This window comes from Fusarium proliferatum (genome assembly GCF_900067095.1).
Source record: "Fusarium proliferatum ET1 genome assembly, contig: FPRO_scaffold005, whole genome shotgun sequence".
In the NCBI taxonomy this organism is placed as follows: domain Eukaryota; kingdom Fungi; phylum Ascomycota; class Sordariomycetes; order Hypocreales; family Nectriaceae; genus Fusarium; species Fusarium proliferatum.
In genome coordinates this window covers 749,394-767,346 of record NW_022194794.1, presented here as the reverse complement: position 1 = coordinate 767,346, position 17,953 = coordinate 749,394, and the positions used below count along the sequence as shown (strand labels likewise).

Genomic DNA, 17,953 nt, shown 5'->3' with positions numbered 1-17,953 from the left:
CTTTCACTGCCTTGTGTTTCCCATCCTCGCTTTGTGTAAGAGGGCCCAACACACCAATCATTGCCCAATCTTGCCAAAGATGCATGCGCGGGATGCATGCATGAATGGTACAGAACTAATCGACTCTGAGCCGTCAACGTATTGGCTTTTGTGGTCCCCATCCATGCCCAAGTTGTTCTCGATTATCCCTCATCGATCCGTCTCACTTATGCCTATCACACTCCGTTTTTGTTGATAGGCTTGTTCATCACACTGGCTCGTCACGTTCACGTATCACGATGATGAACTAGTCCTCGCCGGGCATCTACTGCATGATTATCTTGGTTATTGATTATCATTCCAGCGGCAGGCGTTACCAGATTGTTGTTGGCTTCACTCTAACATGATCATCCATCAGACATAGCTCGTCTGCTATTGGTTGCCTCACATTATCATTGTCTTGGTTCCCTACCCCACTCGGCGAATAAGTCCAACTCTTATTCCTCTCACATGTTCATATCCATTCTCATCGCTTCCTCTTACACCTTCTCGCTCTGTGTGTACCCCCATCCGGCATATCTATTCTCTCGATTCGTCCACGTACAGGGCAAGACGTCTCGGTAGGCCCAAAGGGGAACTACCCCGGCTTCGACGCAGGGTCTCGAGGTACAACATCCTTTCCCTCTTTCTCTTGCAACCCTAGCTCAGGCCCCTACTCACCGGTGTGGACAATGGACGAAGCTATTTTAGTCAGTCCGGCTTGAGCCTTTCCAAAGCTCTGTCGTCGCTGGGATGAACCCCCACTCCCAAGTGTCCAAGTTCCATGGAAGCATGACTTGCTTCAGGAGCTGCCTTGTCCCTGGCAGCTACACTGAGCTATCGGAAACCGGCTCAAGCTAAGACATCCATAGGTACTGGGCATATCTCGCGAACTACATCTGCATGCGTTACGTGGCGATACCACTACGATGTCAGCGGCAGGCCTCAGTAGCATGCCAATCCTACCTTTTCTGGAAAGAAGCCACCAGTTCCACATCTGCTGCCGTTTGTTTCAATAGGCGCAAGCCTGCGTTGCAACACCGGCGGCCATGAAACTCATTTCGCAGTGGCTGCATCTCGGGACGGCGCGAGTAGAGCTTGAGCTGGAGCTTCACGGTGGAGAGCTCTCCCTGTAGTGGAGGCTCGGCGCAACCACTATGCATCATCTCGGCCAATTACAGAAACATGGGCCTCCCACATCGTACATGGGCATGCGGGGTGAAGGTCACTTTGACTTGGGAGGACCCTGAGACTTGATTGGATTCGAGACAAGTTGGTGATGCACATGGAGTGGAGTCACTCCCACCTCCATACACGCCCATACCCACGCTGGATGCGATAATCAGACAACTGAGAGATGGAGTTCGATCGAAGATGGTTGAGAATATGAGGATCGGAAAAGTATAAGAAGGGCGGTTCATCTCGCTCAAATCGGGTTTTGTTCATCATCCAACAATCTCACACTTCAACACACACACACACACAACACTTACAACTTTTTTGAAGACCTTCTTCACCAACAACTATCAACATGTCTCCCTGGTGAGCCCCTCTCAATCTACCACTGCATCTTGATGGTCATCGAGCCTGAAAGAGTTGCAACGGTGAAGCATCGAGCATTTGACTAACATTATCTAGCTCTTGCTGCAACCACGAGGCCTCTAGCTGCTCCACCAGCTGCTCTTGCTGCAAGGTTAGTTCCTGCCAGACTCCATACCATATATTGAACAGTTTCTAATTACTCAATAGCACTAAATTCCTTCTTCCATCACCAACGACACTCGGCAATGACAACCATACTCGCATGCCTCTAAGGGCCATGCCTCCAGGATACGATACAGGAGGACATCTAATGCGAGCTCAATGAGCAAGTCGGATGGACAGGTACAATGGAAAGGAAAGAAAGAAACTAGAGACATGCTGGTGATGGACTGGGACCGCCAACTTTCGATGGCAGCGCAGTTTAGAGACAATTGAAGCTTGCATGCCTTGAACATGTACCTCATCTCATGTGACATCTTGACTCGCCTTGCATGAATCCTGACAACAGTAGCTAGATCTCGATACTCGCGGTTGCTATCGGGACGACATGATATCGTGCATGGTGAGGATATTAGAGTTTCCTAGCTCTAGGCTAAGCGATGTCACACGTAAGAGATAGAAGCAGATGATCCTTGAGAAATCTGAGATAGCCGCTGCAACCGTTAGAAGCTAAGCTGGAATCATACTAGAGATGGATAAGATCGGAACGAATTAACCCCTCTTTCGGGCTGTTTCATGGCGACGGCCGAGGAGATGGCGTGGAGGAGCGCGACGGTCCGGACTGACGTGGGCGTGATATCATTTACTCGATGAGAGGCCATTTAGATATGAAAAAAGACAAAGTAGTGGAGGAGTTTGTGAGATTACCACATTATCGTGGTGATATAGGGTAGAGTCGAGACAAAAGCAATGTTCCCCGCTTCAAGGCTGACATGATCTACACCAACCTGTTCAGTGCAGATGGATCCATGGACTTTATATATGCCCTTTGAACTCCAGCCTCGATGTCTCGAAGGAATAATTCTTGAATAGGGCAGTGTCTTGACAGTGAGATCTCGTTGCATTCACGATCTATCTTTGGCGACAGGATCATCTCTAGCTGCGGATCAATCTGAGTGAGATTCAGTGATCGCTGCGCCATAAAAGGATTGAAACTACCTAACAACCCACTTTTTACAGCTCACTCATGCCTACATGTGTATCCAATACAGAGCACAATCGTCAGTAATTGTGAGGCTGTTTCACAATCATCAAATTACGTCATCGTGAATCTCCGCACTCTGCATCTTTTTCAACCCGCCAAGTCACAGCCAAGTGAGGCTGTGTATAACCAGCCTCGTTCACAAAAGAATCAGACTCTTATTCATAAATGCAAAATAGTTCTTTTATCTTTAAGTGTGTATTATCGCCTAGGTTGAGAATTAACTGCATGTGGGTGTCTCAGTTGATCCTTGCTGTGTTCATCTCGGATCGAATCTCGCTGCCGCTTTTTCTGCCAATATCTAATTTGGGGCGAGTAATATACCATCAGCGACTCTTTTCTCTTATATTTGAAAGAGTCTCTTCTTCTTCACTTTCTTCTTTACCGCTTGTTTATTTCTTCTCCTTCTTTGTCTCCATCACTTGGCCCCCAAGCCCCGCTTCACGAACCAACCTGCGCCGCGTCCGAAGGAGTTTGACAAGTTTAGTTTCTGTTGGTTGTGTTGTATTGATCTCGAAATAACCGCCTGATATTTTAACTTGGCAGCGGCTCTGCATCTTTTTATAGCGACCGCCTACGTACTCATCATCTACTCATAACTTATTCTACATCTCGATTCTCCCTTTTTTTTTTCTTTTTTTTTCTTCAGCGGCTTTATTCCCCTTATTTAAACGCCACTAATAAGAACTATCCCTGTTCCTTTTCCCTTCATTCTTTTTTTATCCTTTGGCGCCAGCGCCAAGAGTGGAGAACCGGAATCTAGCAGCCGAGACGGGGGTCAACGACACCCGGTTTCCCCCCGAGAATTCACGGAGCTTCAACGGCGCCAAAACGACTTCAATCTTCGGGCAGCCGAACCCAAATCTCACCAAATCTCACTCGCTCATCGTTGTATGTGACAATGCCGGATATGCTGGACCCAGGCACACTGACCATCACCCCTCCCGTCTCTCCAGGCGGTGGCGTTGAGAGGCGTCGGTCACGGAACCCTCTCAAGAACATGATGCAGCATCTCACTGTGGATCCTCCCCCGGCTGATGACGACCGAGAGCCTAGGAGAGCTTCTCTCATTCGGAGGATCAGCTGGCGCAAGAGTCGCAGTCCTTCAGCGCATTCTGATAGATCGGGAGGACAGCCGCAAGACCCTAATCTGTGCACTGCGTGTGCGGGCTGGGCGGCTGATATCGACTCTACGTTTGACACAATGGATGATTTCTTCATGAGAGCTCTGAATCCGACATCTGCGGATACGTTTGAGAACAAGGAGCATTCACTAGGTCGGTTAAAGGAGCTTGAAGAGAATCGCTTCATCACAAAATGTCCCCTCTGCAAGCTCTTTCTCTCAGTGCACATTCCCAGCGAGGGAGAAGGCGATCTATATCTCTCTGGTTTCTCAAGTCGCGATACAAACTACCTCATCGACAATCAGAGCATGTTTGAACAGGGCCACTCAGCAAAGAATAAGATCAAAGGCGCCAGTCCAGCATATCTAGGCGTGGTCCCCAAAAAGAGCGGTGATGGAGCGTTGAGCTGGGATGTGAGCGCTGATTGGTTCCGTGGGTCTGGTATGCTCTATCGAACAATGCCTGAGCCACCAAATGAACTTCTCAGCGCTAGATCAGAAGGGAAACATTCACGTGCGAATTCCATGACCGATAACGCCGGTTGGCAGAAACGTGGTATTTGGGGTCGTGAGTTGGAGGGTGTGATTGATATGAGCATTGGAGTGGATTGGCTACGGTTTTGCGAATTCTATCACCAGGGACGATGTGGCCGAAAACCCGTTACGCGGGAAATGCCGGGTTTCAAGCTCGTCGACTGCGCAAAGAATCCTCCCCAGGTGGTCACTGCTTCCATCACAGAACGATATGCGGCATTGAGTTATGTCTGGGGAAATAAAACGACGGAAACATGGCCCAAGGTTGTATGGGATGCTGTCATCGCGACCAAAGATCTCGGCATCAGATATCTATGGGTTGATCGTCTATGCATGGCTGAGGTTCAACCGGCAGAGCGGATGCAGCAGATTGCAAGGATGGATGATATCTTTGAAGGTGCCATACTAGCTATCATTGCAGCTTGTGGCGAGGATGCGGATTATGGTCTTCCTGGTGTTGGATCACGAACACGACCGGCTCAGCCAAAGTACGAATTCGTCAACTCCAATATTACCCTTGTATCGAGTCTCCAGGATCCACGGTTGGCGATTAAGAACTCAACGTGGTATCAGCGAGGCTGGACATATCAAGAAGGACTCCTTGCAAGGCGGCGTTTGATCTTTACGGATCAACAGATGTACTGGGAGTGCGAGGGCATGTGCTGTCCTGAATCACTCATCCTACCGCTTGAGTATTACCACGACATGGAGGAGCAGCGGATGTGTGACTTTATGCGTCCTGGTCTCTTCAACGGCGTTTCATTCGTTGATGGAAGCTGGGAGCGTTGGAAGAGACTACCAGGCAAAGCTGAAGATCCAAGCACGCTTAGTATCTTCCGAGAAGCAGACCAACACATCGGAAACTACACACGACGAGACTTGACTTATGACCGAGATTCGCTAGATGCGTTCCTCGGAATGTTAAGACGTCTCGAGACGACTGTCGGACGCGGGAAGATGTTCAACATCCTCGGCATTCCCCTCTGGGCACCGCAAATGGATCAAGGTCCAGCGGTCCAAGGCCTCCCACGCACCCGCGACATCTTTGCTCTCTCAACATGTTTCTGGCACCACAAAGAAGGAGTCATCGCCACGAGACGCCCTCACATGCCCAGCTGGACCTGGGCAGGTTGGAAAGGCCCCGTTGATCTCTACTCCTCTATCACAGTGGTAGATCCCGACACGAAAGCCGTCCAACGCAAGCATAACCACCATCACTACGTCTCCGCCACGCACGTATCGCGCAACGATCCTAATTCTATCCGCTGGACGTACTCACCCAACATTGTCCTCGTCAACCGCGATGGAAGCGTAGCCTATGACTTTGGCGCCTCGACCGCTGTAACTGGCATGCCCCCCTCCCCACCGAATCTTCACATCCGCCCCTACGGCATCCACGTCCCCAACCCTTTTGTTCTTGACCGCGTAAAAGCCCGTTCTCACCCCGACGGATGGATCTTCAACCGCGTCAGCGTAGATGTACGGATGAGTCGCGGGGCGGGTTCAATGCGCGAGTACATTGAGCGTCATGCGCGCGGTGAACAGATGACGGTGCTGTGGTTTGTGGAAGAGGCGCTTGTTATGCTTCTTGTTGTTGAGAGGACGGAGAGGGAGGACAGGATCGTGTGGGAGAGGGTTGGGAGGATGAGGATGGGATTTCCAGAGGAGGCGAAGGATGTTGTCAAGAGGTGTGGACGGTTGGAGAAGATGGTGGAGGAGTTGCCACTGAGGAGATTGGGAGAGGACATTGTTATTGAGTAGGGGGTTGTGTTATTAGGGTAGTATTTATTGTAATATCAGGCATTTTCGAGTGAAATGGGGTTTTGTCGAGTGAAGCAAGGAGAGGCTTGGAGAATGAACAATCGTAGCTTTCGCTTATAGTTGGCTTTGCTCACTGTGAGTCGGGCCAAGTTGTGCTAGGAAGGCTTTTCTGAAAAATATTAGTGAGTTGAGCCTGCGTACGGCTTAGGTCTTCATCTTCTCATCATGACTTGTTCAGATCATAGTCTCAGATCAAGAGGGGAACTGAGATATTGAGAGCCGTGCCAGTAGCTCGTTGGACTTCAGCACCCCGACAATCGGCTTCGCGATGAAACCACAAACAAATAATGAGATAAAAGTTAGATAATATGAATTTCTGTATGCTCATACAAATCTCTTGCTTCCATTTCTTGGTAAGTGAGTGCTCGTTGGCTCAGCTGAGGTACATCGGAGAGAAGACCGAGCAAGGCAAATCTGGAGCCATCGGCAACATGACCGTGTCGATGCCGCGGTGCCACTCGCGCCAAAATAGCCCGAGAGAACGGGTCATGATGAAAGGTGAGGAGTCCGATTGCGGGGACTGATGCTGCACTAAGATGATCTACGGATACTACCTAAAGATATAAGAAGACGGCGCATGATGAGCCGACAACTACAATATAAGTATTTTCTCAGTTGTATACTGTAACACTCAGCTTTATTTCAGTGACCAATTGCAATTGTAACCGCCATAATGAGTGATCTCGCAGCAATGGAGTCTGAATCTCCCAATATCCCACCCCCTCGAGGTACTCACCTCACTCTCTCATACAACAAACACTCACTGACATCCCCAGAAATCCAACTCCCCTCCTCCGTCCCAACCCTCGATCAAATCCTCTCAGCAAACGACTTCTCCCTCGCCGCGCAAAAAGCGCTATCACCAAAAGCATGGGCCTTTTACTCCTCCGCCGCCACCGATCTCGTCACAGTCTCCAAGAACAAGGAACTCATCCGCCGAGTCATGCTGCGCCCAAGAATTCTACGAAATGTCGCTGAAGTCAGCATCAAGAGAAATATCTTGGGTCTCGAGAGCAAGGCGCCATTCATCATGTGTCCTGCTGCCATGGCGACGCTGGCGCATCCGGATGGTGAGCTTGGTTGGAGTAGAGCAGCTGCTAGTGAAGGAATCTTTGAGATCGTATGTCAAAAGCTGTTATTATATGAGATACGGGCTAACCTTGTAGATCTCGAGTAACGCTTCTTACTCTCTCCCCAACATCATCGGCGCAGCACCCCAAGGCCATCCCTTCTTCCTCCAACTCTACGTAAACTCCCACCGCCCCAAGACAGTCGAACTTCTCCGCCGCGCTCGCTCCCTCGGTATAAAAGCCATCTTCGTGACTGTCGACGCCCCCGTTCCCGGGAAACGCGAGGCCGATGAACGAGCACCCCAAGCTGTTGTTATAAAATCTGCCATGAGCGGTAGTGAGAGCAGTAAGGATGGCAAAGGCAGTGGACTCGGACGGTTGATGGGGCAATATATCGATAAGAGTCTCTCGTGGGAGGATTTGGAGTGGATAAGACGGGAGAGCTCTGTGCCTATTGTGCTGAAGGGTGTTCAGACTGTGGAGGATGTGAAACTGGCGGTCGAGTATGGTGTTGAGGGTGTTATGTTGAGTAATCACGGTGGGAGATCTCTTGATGGGTAAGTTAACTATCATCCACTTGAAACGGAAGGTTTCTGACAGATCTGCAGTGCTCAAGCTTCCATTCTCATCCTCCTTGAGGTCCGAAAGCGGTTCCCTGAAGCTTTTGAACATCTCGAGATCTTCATCGATGGAGGCTTTGAGCGTGGATCTGATATCCTCAAGGCTATTGCCCTAGGGGCTACAGCTGTTGGAATTGCAAGGCCGTTCTTGTATTCGCTGGTATATGGTCAAAAGGGTGTTGAGCACCTTTCACAGAGTAAGTCATCTGAATGGTGTTTATATGGGAGTGACTAACATGCTGTTTAGTTCTCAAAGATGAGCTTGAGACTTCGATGAGACTTGCTGGTATTACTAGCTTGGATCAGGCAACACCTGAACTTGTTAATACTCTGGACGTTGATCATTTGGTTACCTCTGGACGTATCGAGCCGAGTTCAGTATCACGAAGAGTAAGGTCTTCAAAGCTATAGGAAATAAGTTGGAAATATTCAGTATACCCATTATACATTTATAGATAGAATCACTTAATAATAAGATCCTACGATGAAGCCTTCAATCTCTCCTGAAAAGCCTTGACAGCATCAACCAACTCCCCATCCGCATCCAACCCAAGCCCCTTGGCCCTGCTCGCATCAAACCACGGCGGCCAACTCTTAACAATCTTATACAGCGCCTCATCCTGCTCCTCTTTAACATAACCCACCGCCTCTTTCCCACCAACTTTCTCAACAGCATCGAGGATATCCTGTACACTAACAGTGATACCCGGGAGGTTTACAATCCTCGACTCTCCAAACTTGTCCGCAGGTATATCCTTGATCTTGATCAGGTTCTTGATCACAGTCGCGGGGCTGCAGATCCACATCGATATATCCTTCGGCACGGGGAGGACGTTAGGAATGCCCTGCAGACTTTCACGAACTATACCTGAGGCGAAACTCGACGCTGCGGCGGAGGGCTTTCCAGGTCGAACTACCACCGTCGGCAATCTCACGATGCGCCCATCGATCAAACCCCTTCTCGAAAAGTCATTCACCAACAACTCAGCAATGAGCTTCTCCGCACCATACGAAGATCTCGGCTGCGGTAGTGTCTTCTCAGTGACATATCCCTCCTCGGGCCCATAAACAGCACAGGAACTCGAGAACACAATTTTGACTCCGGGGAGCTTTTTCCTCAGAGCATCGAGAACGTAGCGGACTGAATCAACGTTGACTTTAAGACCGAGATCGAGATTTGCTTCTGAACCGCCGGACATGAGCCCGTGGAAGAGATAGACTGCTTCAAAGGGCTGAGAAGTTATGAGCTGCTCGACGACAGAAGGGTTGGTGAGATCTGCGGCGAGAGAAGTTATGCGTTGGGCGTGTTGAGCTGGGACGGGGGGTTCAGAGATGTCGGTTATTGTGAGATGGATTGAGGGTGAGGAATTGAGAAGAGGAGCTATGATTTCTTGGCCGATGAAGCCACCGGCGCCTGTGATGAGGATATGCTGTGTATTGGCCATTTTGGTGTTTGGTATAGGTAGGTTAGTGATTGTGTTAGTGATGGGTGAGAGTGAGTTGATGTGTTTAAATGGTTGTCTCATCGGATAAGATTGATCCACTATCGCGGGGTGAATGAGGTTATCCGTGTCCCCCGCAGAAGATGATGCGGAGTCGACGGAACGAAATCCGAGATGGACAAGCTGTGGAGGGGATCATCATGTACTTTAGGGAGCAGACATGATACATATCTAGTCATGGTTCACTCAGATACGGGGTAGTTATCCGATCACGGAGCATCTTCCAGCCATACAACGGATAAGAATATCTCTTCAGCTTCATACCCAAGTCCTATCACGTACAAACAACAAGGTATCCCCAATTAAAACGCCCATTGTCCATCCTATTGCGGCCTCATCCCATAATCAGCCTCAGGATACGTCGGGAGCGACTGTCCCGAAGCATCAACCGTAAACATACTCGGATCGAACCTAAAAACCGGCGAAAGCCCAAAGCTCATATCGTAGTCAAAGAACGTATCCCCATCCATGTCAGTGTACACCTGGTTCCCCGGCATCACCATATCAACATGCTCAACCGCATTATTATACACCGCAGGCTGCACCTGTCCCAGATCCGGCGTCGCAAGCGTAGCAGTCATGCGCTCCAGCCCGCCCGCCATGAGATTCGCAAGATGCCACTTCCCAGCCTTGAGCGATCTAAACTGCCGGACCAGATTCGTCGTGAGGTCGTGGACGCGCTGGCGCTCGATGAGATCGCTGCCGTACTTGACTGCGACTTTTATGAGGAACATGCAGGCAAAGGCTGTCATGGAGAGCATGTACGAGGGCATTCCTACGATGCCGACTGCGACGTCTGGGTCGGTTATTATGAGGTCGATGATGGCGGTTGCGGCGTTGACGGCTTGCATGGCGCAGTCGAGGAAATAGTGAGGGATCGGGGCGTCGTTGGAGAGACCCCGGAAGATGTGTGAGTAGAGATGGATCTGGGCGAAGTTGTAGTGAAGAATGGTTCCTTTTCGAGGGAACGAGCCGATTTGGGTCCATTGCTCTACGGGAGGTTAGTACAATTTGGACACGAGCGCTGATGTTGACTTACCAGGTAATTCTCCCATCCATCGAGTATACCACTCATCCAGCTGCCGTCTGAACTGCAGTATATGATTCAAGTATACCCTCGGAATCGGCTCACCCTTATCCGTCCCAAAGAGCTCTCGAATGTTTCGTAGAATACTAACCAGCATAACCTGGCCCGTCAACCGCTTATCCTCCTCCGTCGCAACCGGCGATTTCAAGAACTGCTCCCATCCCTGAATCGACGAATCCTCCTGTACAATCGAAGGCCGTCCATACAGAGTCGCAAGGTGCTGATCACAGATATACAGAATATACCACAACCGCGCGCAATCCGCCGCCTCCTGACTCTGCTCCTTTATAGCCTGATTATAGCTATTATGCAAATTACACTCCGCCGCGCGTCGAATAGCATATCCTGAAAGCATCCAAGAGAGGTCACTTAGCCAATATGAAGCAACACACATAGCACGAAGATAATCACGATCAATGCGGCGCTCAAACATTGACTTTTCCATGAGGCGTCGGAACTCCCCACTGCAGATTCCGTAGATGTTGTCGGCTTTTGGGTCGTGCAGTGCAGCCACTGTGAGTGTTGCGGCGGAGAGAATTGGACTTTTACGGCGAAGCTCTTCGAGGGTCATGTAACGACAGCCGATGCCGTACATATACCGATCCAAGCGGTCGCGATACAGAGAAAAGAGACTTTCTGCATCCGCTAGCGAGAGCGCACCGCGAGCGATAAAGTCGTTGATGGCGTTTCCCTTCTGAGCTTCAGGATTATCGGGTGATCGAAGAGCACTGAGTTTAGTGAGGGTGTAAAGTGAGTGAATAGGCACATAAGGAAGGCCCTCATCTTCGGGCGTCGCTTTGGGTGAGTTATCACATGAAGGACCGCGGAATTCCTCTTGTGATACTGAGAGATGATGTGACGTATTTGCATGGTCGTCTTTTGGTGGTGACCCTTCTTCTCGGGAGTTGATGCTTTGTAGGGGTGGCAGTTCAGGAAGGTTGAGTTTGGTCATGACTTGTCTTAGAGCGCTGTGCATTTGCTCTAGATCTTGGACAACTGATTCGGAGAATCTAGGTGTATTGGTTATTTATGAGATGGTGAGTGAGGAAGGGTAAAGCTTACTGTGACTTTTCATCCATGATAGTTTGGAGACTTTTGCTCAAGACACAGCCTAGATTTCTCTCTGCGCATCTTCGACATGGCGGGCCACTTTCATCCATCAAACATTTGATCTACCGCACAATTAACTCTCACCCTTACTTTGCGGCTTCTCGGTCTCACCTTGTGTTTTCTACACGCTGCACACGCCTTGATCTTGCGTGAGATCTGAGGAACAGTACCGTCATTGGACACAATTCCCGTGATACTCTGCCGATGAGAAGCGGTCCTCCCATTCCCATTTGGACGAGCTGGCGTCAGGGCCTGTCTTGTCAGCCAATTCTCATAACAGCCCAAGACATCAAGACATACCGCCGCATCAGCACTGGTCGCTGCAGCAGAGTCCGACCACGTTCTCTTGGCCATCATGAATCCTTCTGTTTCTGTCTCGAGTCCCTCAATTGACCGTGTCGCGTGAATGAGTCGATCCTCGCGACCAACCCCTGAACACCTCTAGATCGTCAAGAATGACACGCAGAAGCACGAAATCGCTTATCTCTTTGACATACGCTCACCGGCATATGCATATCGCAGGGGTTAAATACCCAGGGGGAATTGATTGCAGCGTTTCGGCAAAAAAGAGATTCAGTTCTTCAAGTTAAAAAGAGTCAGGCAAATGTGCAAGTTAAATGGGGAAATGTCCCCCGACTTGGACTAATTACCTCGGGCCAATTAGATGAGTGCTATTGTGCTATTGTGCTGAAGAGGACCCGTAATTTGCCTCCCCGCAATCGCTGAGAGTGCGGGGTAGCCGAAGTAGGAATTTAGAGGTTGACACTCAACCTGAACTGGCTAAGACTGAGTAATGAGATTTTGAGAGACTCATCAAGCATTGCTATACTAGTCGGTGTAGTTTAAATATTAGTCTGATTTGATACAGAAGCTGTTATTTCTGGTGAATTAAGTAAAGGCGAAATGCAGATCACTTCCTCATGGCCAATCACCAACAATAGTCTCAGACAGTTAAACCAAGTACCTGGAAAGAGAAAGACCTGATTGCCAGGGATCTTTGGGAGATGAGTGAAGGAGGAAATCACAAAATTACCATAAATTATGACAGTTGGCAGAGACTAAATTTGGATAATGTCTTGCTTAGAGTCTAACAATAGTCCTTTGTTGCAATAACACTGCGCTTGATGTTGTGTGTAAAAGATAAAGTACCTACACAAAGAACAGCCATAACGTTAACCGTTGAACTCAAGGCTTCGCGAAGAGTGGATACAAATTCCACTCTAATAATACAAAAGGCAGACACGTCGATCATAGGTAGCAATGTTGATTAGCTGCCTGGTCAGAGCACGCACGTCAGCGACGTCACATCCCCCCACCGCGGGGCGATAACAAAAAAGTCCCAACTTCTCAACACCAAAACCTTCCATCACCAATTCAACTCCCTCTCTACATTGGCCTTCACCTCAAGAATCTCAAGATGCCAAAGAAACTCTCCAAGAACTCGCTCCCGCCGAGTACCTCAACCCTCTCCACAATCTCAACCGCATCAACATCATCCACGGCCCTCCCATCCTCCCTCGCCGATCCCTCTCTCCCTCTCCCCAAGCTCATCGTCTTCGATCTCGACTACACCCTCTGGCCATTCTGGGTCGACACCCACGTAACACCACCCCTAAAACCCAACTCCTCACACACAAGCGCCACAGATCGATACGGCGAAGACTATGGTTTCTTCAGCGACGTCCCCGCCATTCTCCACGCTTTACCACGCGCCGGCATAAAAATCGGCGTGGCATCGAGAACTTCTGCACCGAGCCTTGCACGCGATTTGCTAAAGATGTTACATATCACTGGACCGGAGGGTGGAAAGCCAAAGAAAGCGCTAGATGTGTTTGAGGGTTTGCTTGAGATTTATCCAGGGTGTAAGATTAAGCATTTTGAGAGCTTGCAGAAGCGGACGGGGATCAAGTATGAGGATATGCTGTTCTTTGACGATGAGCCGAGGAATAGAGATACGGAAAGTTTAGGGGTGACGATGTGTCTTGTTAGAGATGGGGTTACGTGGGGGGAGCTTGAGAGGGGGGTTACGCAGTGGAGGAATAGAAGGGGATATATTACAAGACCAGAGGTCCCAGAGATGGAATAGACGTCAAACCGCCATCCGGCTAGTTGGGATGTAATAGAGGCACAGGGCATAGAAGACCAAGGATTTAAGGATAGAATAAAGAAGTCAATTGTTCAATATTAACAGGGAATCACGATTATATATTCACAACCATATCACCGCTTCAACGGGAGGTTCTAAACATGATGCGCCAAACAGAAAGGGATATGCTCCGTGTACTTCAACAAATACAGTCAGCCCGTCATTCTTCAAACCATCTCATCCAAAATTTGCTTCCAGGGTATGCCAGTCTTCGCCATCTCTAGGATATAACACTTCTATCACGCAGTAGCCGTCTGTGCCGCGACAGGCTTATCGTCCTGCAGCTTCAGCTTCTCGTTCACATCGCCGCTCAAAAGAGCATCATCGGTTTGAACACCATCGTCATGTGTGCCTTGGGGAGATACGGGGTGGCCGTTTCCGTTGAGGGCCGCTGAGTCGTTGGTTTCCGCTGGTGTTTCGACGGCTGTTTCACCGCTAGAGATCTCTACCACGGGGGCAAGACCGAAAGTCTTGGGGATTGTGCAGATTCTCTCGTTTCGAGGTTGGCCGTCCTTGGAACCCTTAGCCATACAGACCAGTCTTCCGTTGGTGTCTTCCTCCCACAATAACGGTCCGCTAGGGAACGTCTTGTGTCCATTCTCAAACTCAACGACACCCTCCCAGTTAGGATCGGGGTTACCGAGTTCTCCAAACTTGTAGTCAAGCTCACCGCCATACTTCTTAGGAATGTTTCGTGGCTCAATGTACTGCTCCAGCACACTCTTCACCTCATGATGACCAAGGATGAAAATCTTGGACACAGTAATAGGATCGAACCAGCGCTTGATCCAACCCCAAACAGTGCTGAAAAATGCCGGCGCACCAATCACGAATATGCGATCCAACGTCTCGGGGTAGTGCGCAGTAGCTAGTTGTGAAGCAGCCTGCATATGCTGCTTAAGATTCCAAAACTGCTTCAACCCGACACCCGAAATATCCACAATGTTTGTGCTCAATGTGATGGGAACCTCGGGATGCTCGCGGTCGAGGAGTTGTGTGCAGAACGGCATGTTGAAGCGCGTCAAGTTCTCGTACAGAGCGAATAAGCGCAACAGGCCGTTTGGCGTCTTGCCGTCGGACTTGGCTTTGGAAAAAGTACTCGATGCGCCGACCTTTTCATACTCGTGGACCGTCTTGGAGTCGAGGGTCTTGACTTCAAAGACGTAGAGGGGAATTCCGCGACGGTCGCGTCGGCCGGTCCATTGGGGGTACTGCAGATACAGAGTCAGCGCTTAACGTTCCCGAGGATTCCGTCAGACAAACCAGGCGACGGCTGAAATCGTAGGCGCTTAGATCAATGGTGTCGTATAAAACGTCCAGGTCATTTGCCTTGCGCCAATCCTCTGTCTCTTTGAATTGCTGGTACGCATCCTCGACATTCCATCTTCGCGCGCGCAAGTATCGCCTATGAAGAAAAGCCGTTAGAACCCTGCTTATCAACCGCCCCGTTACAAAACCTACAAGATCAAAGGATCATCATGAGAAGGTGGAGGTCCAACTTTCAAAAGGCCCCTCTCCTCAAGGACCTTCTTAAACTGGACAAAAGCCTCCTCCTGCTTCTGTGTCAAGTGTCCCAGATGGCCATAAGGATAAGCATAGTCCGCAATGGTGGAAGCAGTAGAGGTGATGCGAGCGGCTGGAGCGCCGGTAGCTTCGAGAGTAGAGGCCATGGGGGACAAGCGAGATCGGAGGGTATGATATGATGTGATAACCCGGAGATATGGATTGCTTTCTGGTTTGTGGGTGGTTGTTTTGAGGGGAAGTGAATGGAAGGGAGGGAAGAAAAAAAAGAGACTGCATGAAGGGGAAAATGTGACGGAAGCGCCGGAGTCGCTGACAATGACGACAGTGGAGTTAGATTGGATCTGACAGCGGAGACTGGGGGGCGATTTGCGAGTTTTAGGGCTGTGAGTGGGGATTACAGTTGTCATGGACCTGATGATCCGAAAGCCGGACAAGTCGGCCGAGTATAGGTAGGACAGGGAGGAATTTTGAGAGAAGAGTTCTTTAACATAATAATAATTTAGTCTTGGAGGGGCATGGTAGACCACAGAGTACAGGCGATGTCATCCAGTCGAGTGACTTCAAAAGCAGCATGCAGTCCCATCATGGTCCATCCCGAGAATCTTCAATTTTCCCATGGCAGAAACAACGGTTTAAACTGTAATTGAGGCATCATGACTACAAACCATTAGTGGGACCCAGCAGCAACGTCGCTAAAACAACTCATGCTGCGGGCGTCATAGTGCGGTACGGGCCGGCCGAGGCTCATGCAACCGCGTGTTTATTATCAACGGTCCCAAAGATTAGCACTTCTCACTCGTATCCGAAACCATTCGGACCTTTTACGATACAAATCTGGGGGATCTACCGCAGGGATTGACGTTGTTTACCTGGCTGAAACAATCTGCACTTTGATGCTGATGTAGGTAGGACGGTGCCTGTAATGCTCTTCACATGTTTCACGGAGCGTCGAGAATCATGTGGCTTTTGCGGAAACGGTTTTATCGTGTGGATTTTATAGGTTGTTGAATCAGAGGCGGTAGGTGGCACTTTATATGGTTAAGTTCATACAACGTGTTGTGGCTCGATATTTTATCACTGACAACTTTGTATTGTCTGGAAGCATTAACCCCAGGTTCTGATTCAACTACCTTGCAAAAATTACCTCTGAATCACTGCTAATACTACAGATCCTTCTCCTTGTAGTGGCCAAAATGCATGTCTTGACATTGCTTCATCGCTCACTTCGAGCATGGCCAGTCCTGTCACGACCCAAAGAACCACTCTCATCAGAATGGCCAAACTTGACTTGAACATCCTTCTTCACTCATGGTAGTGCCCTCTCAGAACCATATATTAAGGGCCCTCTACCTCTATTCTCGATACCACCGCATTTCTCTCAATCTCGGCCCTCATCATGGACAGTTCGCTAGAACCAGCGCCTATTCAGGCCCCGCCAGTCAACCCTAGGAAGCGCGCCGCCAGCAGATCTCCCTCAATCTCTCCATCAGAGGCCCAGCAGTTGAAGAAAGCTTGCTGTGAAATTGGATTTCACAATATCAACGACCATGTGAGAATCCCATCAAGTCGTACAAGACCTCATCATCGACAAAACACCATGATAGCCTCTTCTTTATGAGCTGACTTGTGTCTTAATAGGTCATGTTTCAGCCAGCTCCTATTCGGAGTACTCGTCCATCTGCTGCTCTTCTGGAGTATATAAAGGAGACTCTGCCTCGTCCTTCATACCTGGAAAAGATCGGCAACTGGCTCGAAGATATTTATCCTCAAGATCTACGCAAGATATCACGTTCAGACTGCTTCATTCTAGACCAAGACTCGGAATCCGTACTCCAAGAAAGATCTCATTCTGCTCCAGCCATTATGGGAGGTAGAAAAAACGTCACCGGTCGAGCTGTCACCTTTAACCTAGCGTTTTCTCAGAAATCATCCCTCAAGCGCTCGACTCCTGGATTCACTTCTAAAGAAGGGGGGCCGTCTATTGACCCGACACCGACTATTTACCCAACTGCCACTGGCACAGCTAATCGATCCAACGGGCCACTTGTAGAGAGTGCCCTCTACCGGGATTGCAATCTTGCACTTAACAATATCCTCTTACTCGACTCCCGAACTGAACTCCCCCCTCATCTCTCCGCACTTGTCGAATCTCTCAAGAAAGGTCGATCATCCCCTGAGCCTATCCCCCAGGACAATGATGATCTTTATGCCATGGAGGCAGGGGCAAGTGAACCAAAGGTTGAAGAATTTGTTCGAAACAACATCATCCCCCCGAGTTCCAGCACAGACAAGATCCAGCGCAGCGATCGTGTCTTTGTAAGTAGGTCCGTTATTCCCATAACCAATCCCTACGCGAGAATCAGTGTCCCTGTTCCCGATCTCCTATACGGGTACCGCTTCTCAGCCTTCGAACATGGCCAGCAAATGCAGATCGCGACATATGGAAACTTTGCATTTGCAAACAGCGAAGGCCTTACGTTTCCCTTCTTTACAGTCGAGTTCAAGGGCGATGGACCATCCAGCAAAGGTAGTCTCTAGGTGGCGACGAACCAATGCCTGGGAGCGTCCACGGCCTGTATACACATCAGTGAGAGGTTGAAAGACCGGCTTGAGAAGTGTACGGGCATTGAACACATCGAACCGCTTGACAACACG

General features: G+C 49.5%; 7 protein-coding genes across 7 annotated transcripts, besides 3 other annotated features; 4 read left to right on the top strand and 3 right to left on the bottom strand.

The window, feature by feature from the left end:
- The first annotated feature begins 1,549 nt into the window (after positions 1-1,549).
- Positions 1,550-1,560: a sequence feature (Short protein (FPRO_10520, CZR40931.1) was converted to a misc_feature.).
- Positions 1,561-1,656: 96 nt separating this feature from the next.
- Positions 1,657-1,711: a sequence feature (Short protein (FPRO_10520, CZR40931.1) was converted to a misc_feature.).
- A 56-nt stretch (positions 1,712-1,767) lies between these two features.
- Positions 1,768-1,773: a sequence feature (Short protein (FPRO_10520, CZR40931.1) was converted to a misc_feature.).
- A 1,889-nt stretch (positions 1,774-3,662) lies between these two features.
- Positions 3,663-6,179, top strand: FPRO_10519 (uncharacterized protein; the record flags this gene model as incomplete). Its single annotated transcript, XM_031231492.1, has 1 exon — positions 3,663-6,179. The coding sequence occupies one exon, from the start codon at positions 3,663-3,665 to the stop codon at positions 6,177-6,179; it is 2,517 nt and encodes an 838-aa protein (XP_031081523.1).
- A 733-nt stretch (positions 6,180-6,912) lies between these two features.
- On the top strand, positions 6,913-8,340 carry FPRO_10518 (uncharacterized protein; the record flags this gene model as incomplete). Its single annotated transcript, XM_031231491.1, has 5 exons — positions 6,913-6,967; positions 7,016-7,359; positions 7,406-7,866; positions 7,918-8,126; positions 8,177-8,340. The coding sequence occupies 5 exons, from the start codon at positions 6,913-6,915 to the stop codon at positions 8,338-8,340; spliced, it is 1,233 nt and encodes a 410-aa protein (XP_031081522.1).
- Positions 8,341-8,408: 68 nt separating this feature from the next.
- On the bottom strand, positions 8,409-9,374 carry FPRO_10517 (related to nucleoside-diphosphate-sugar epimerases; the record flags this gene model as incomplete). The annotated part of the gene is made up of 1 exon (XM_031231490.1): positions 8,409-9,374. One exon carries the CDS (start codon positions 9,372-9,374, stop codon positions 8,409-8,411), a length of 966 nt encoding a protein of 321 aa, XP_031081521.1.
- A 380-nt stretch (positions 9,375-9,754) lies between these two features.
- FPRO_10516 (uncharacterized protein) lies at positions 9,755-11,982 on the bottom strand (the record flags this gene model as incomplete). The annotated part of the gene is made up of 5 exons (XM_031231489.1): positions 9,755-10,422; positions 10,471-11,528; positions 11,581-11,690; positions 11,740-11,880; positions 11,929-11,982. 5 exons carry the CDS (start codon positions 11,980-11,982, stop codon positions 9,755-9,757), a joined length of 2,031 nt encoding a protein of 676 aa, XP_031081520.1.
- Positions 11,983-13,045: 1,063 nt separating this feature from the next.
- Positions 13,046-13,714, top strand: FPRO_10515 (uncharacterized protein; the record flags this gene model as incomplete). Its single annotated transcript, XM_031231488.1, has 1 exon — positions 13,046-13,714. One exon carries the CDS (start codon positions 13,046-13,048, stop codon positions 13,712-13,714), a length of 669 nt encoding a protein of 222 aa, XP_031081519.1.
- A 299-nt stretch (positions 13,715-14,013) lies between these two features.
- FPRO_10514 (uncharacterized protein) lies at positions 14,014-15,444 on the bottom strand (the record flags this gene model as incomplete). Its single annotated transcript, XM_031231487.1, has 3 exons — positions 14,014-14,985; positions 15,038-15,179; positions 15,236-15,444. The coding sequence occupies 3 exons, from the start codon at positions 15,442-15,444 to the stop codon at positions 14,014-14,016; spliced, it is 1,323 nt and encodes a 440-aa protein (XP_031081518.1).
- Positions 15,445-16,694: 1,250 nt separating this feature from the next.
- FPRO_10513 (uncharacterized protein) lies at positions 16,695-17,836 on the top strand (the record flags this gene model as incomplete). The annotated part of the gene is made up of 2 exons (XM_031231486.1): positions 16,695-16,847; positions 16,937-17,836. The coding sequence occupies 2 exons, from the start codon at positions 16,695-16,697 to the stop codon at positions 17,834-17,836; spliced, it is 1,053 nt and encodes a 350-aa protein (XP_031081517.1).
- Positions 17,837-17,953: the final 117 nt, after the last annotated feature.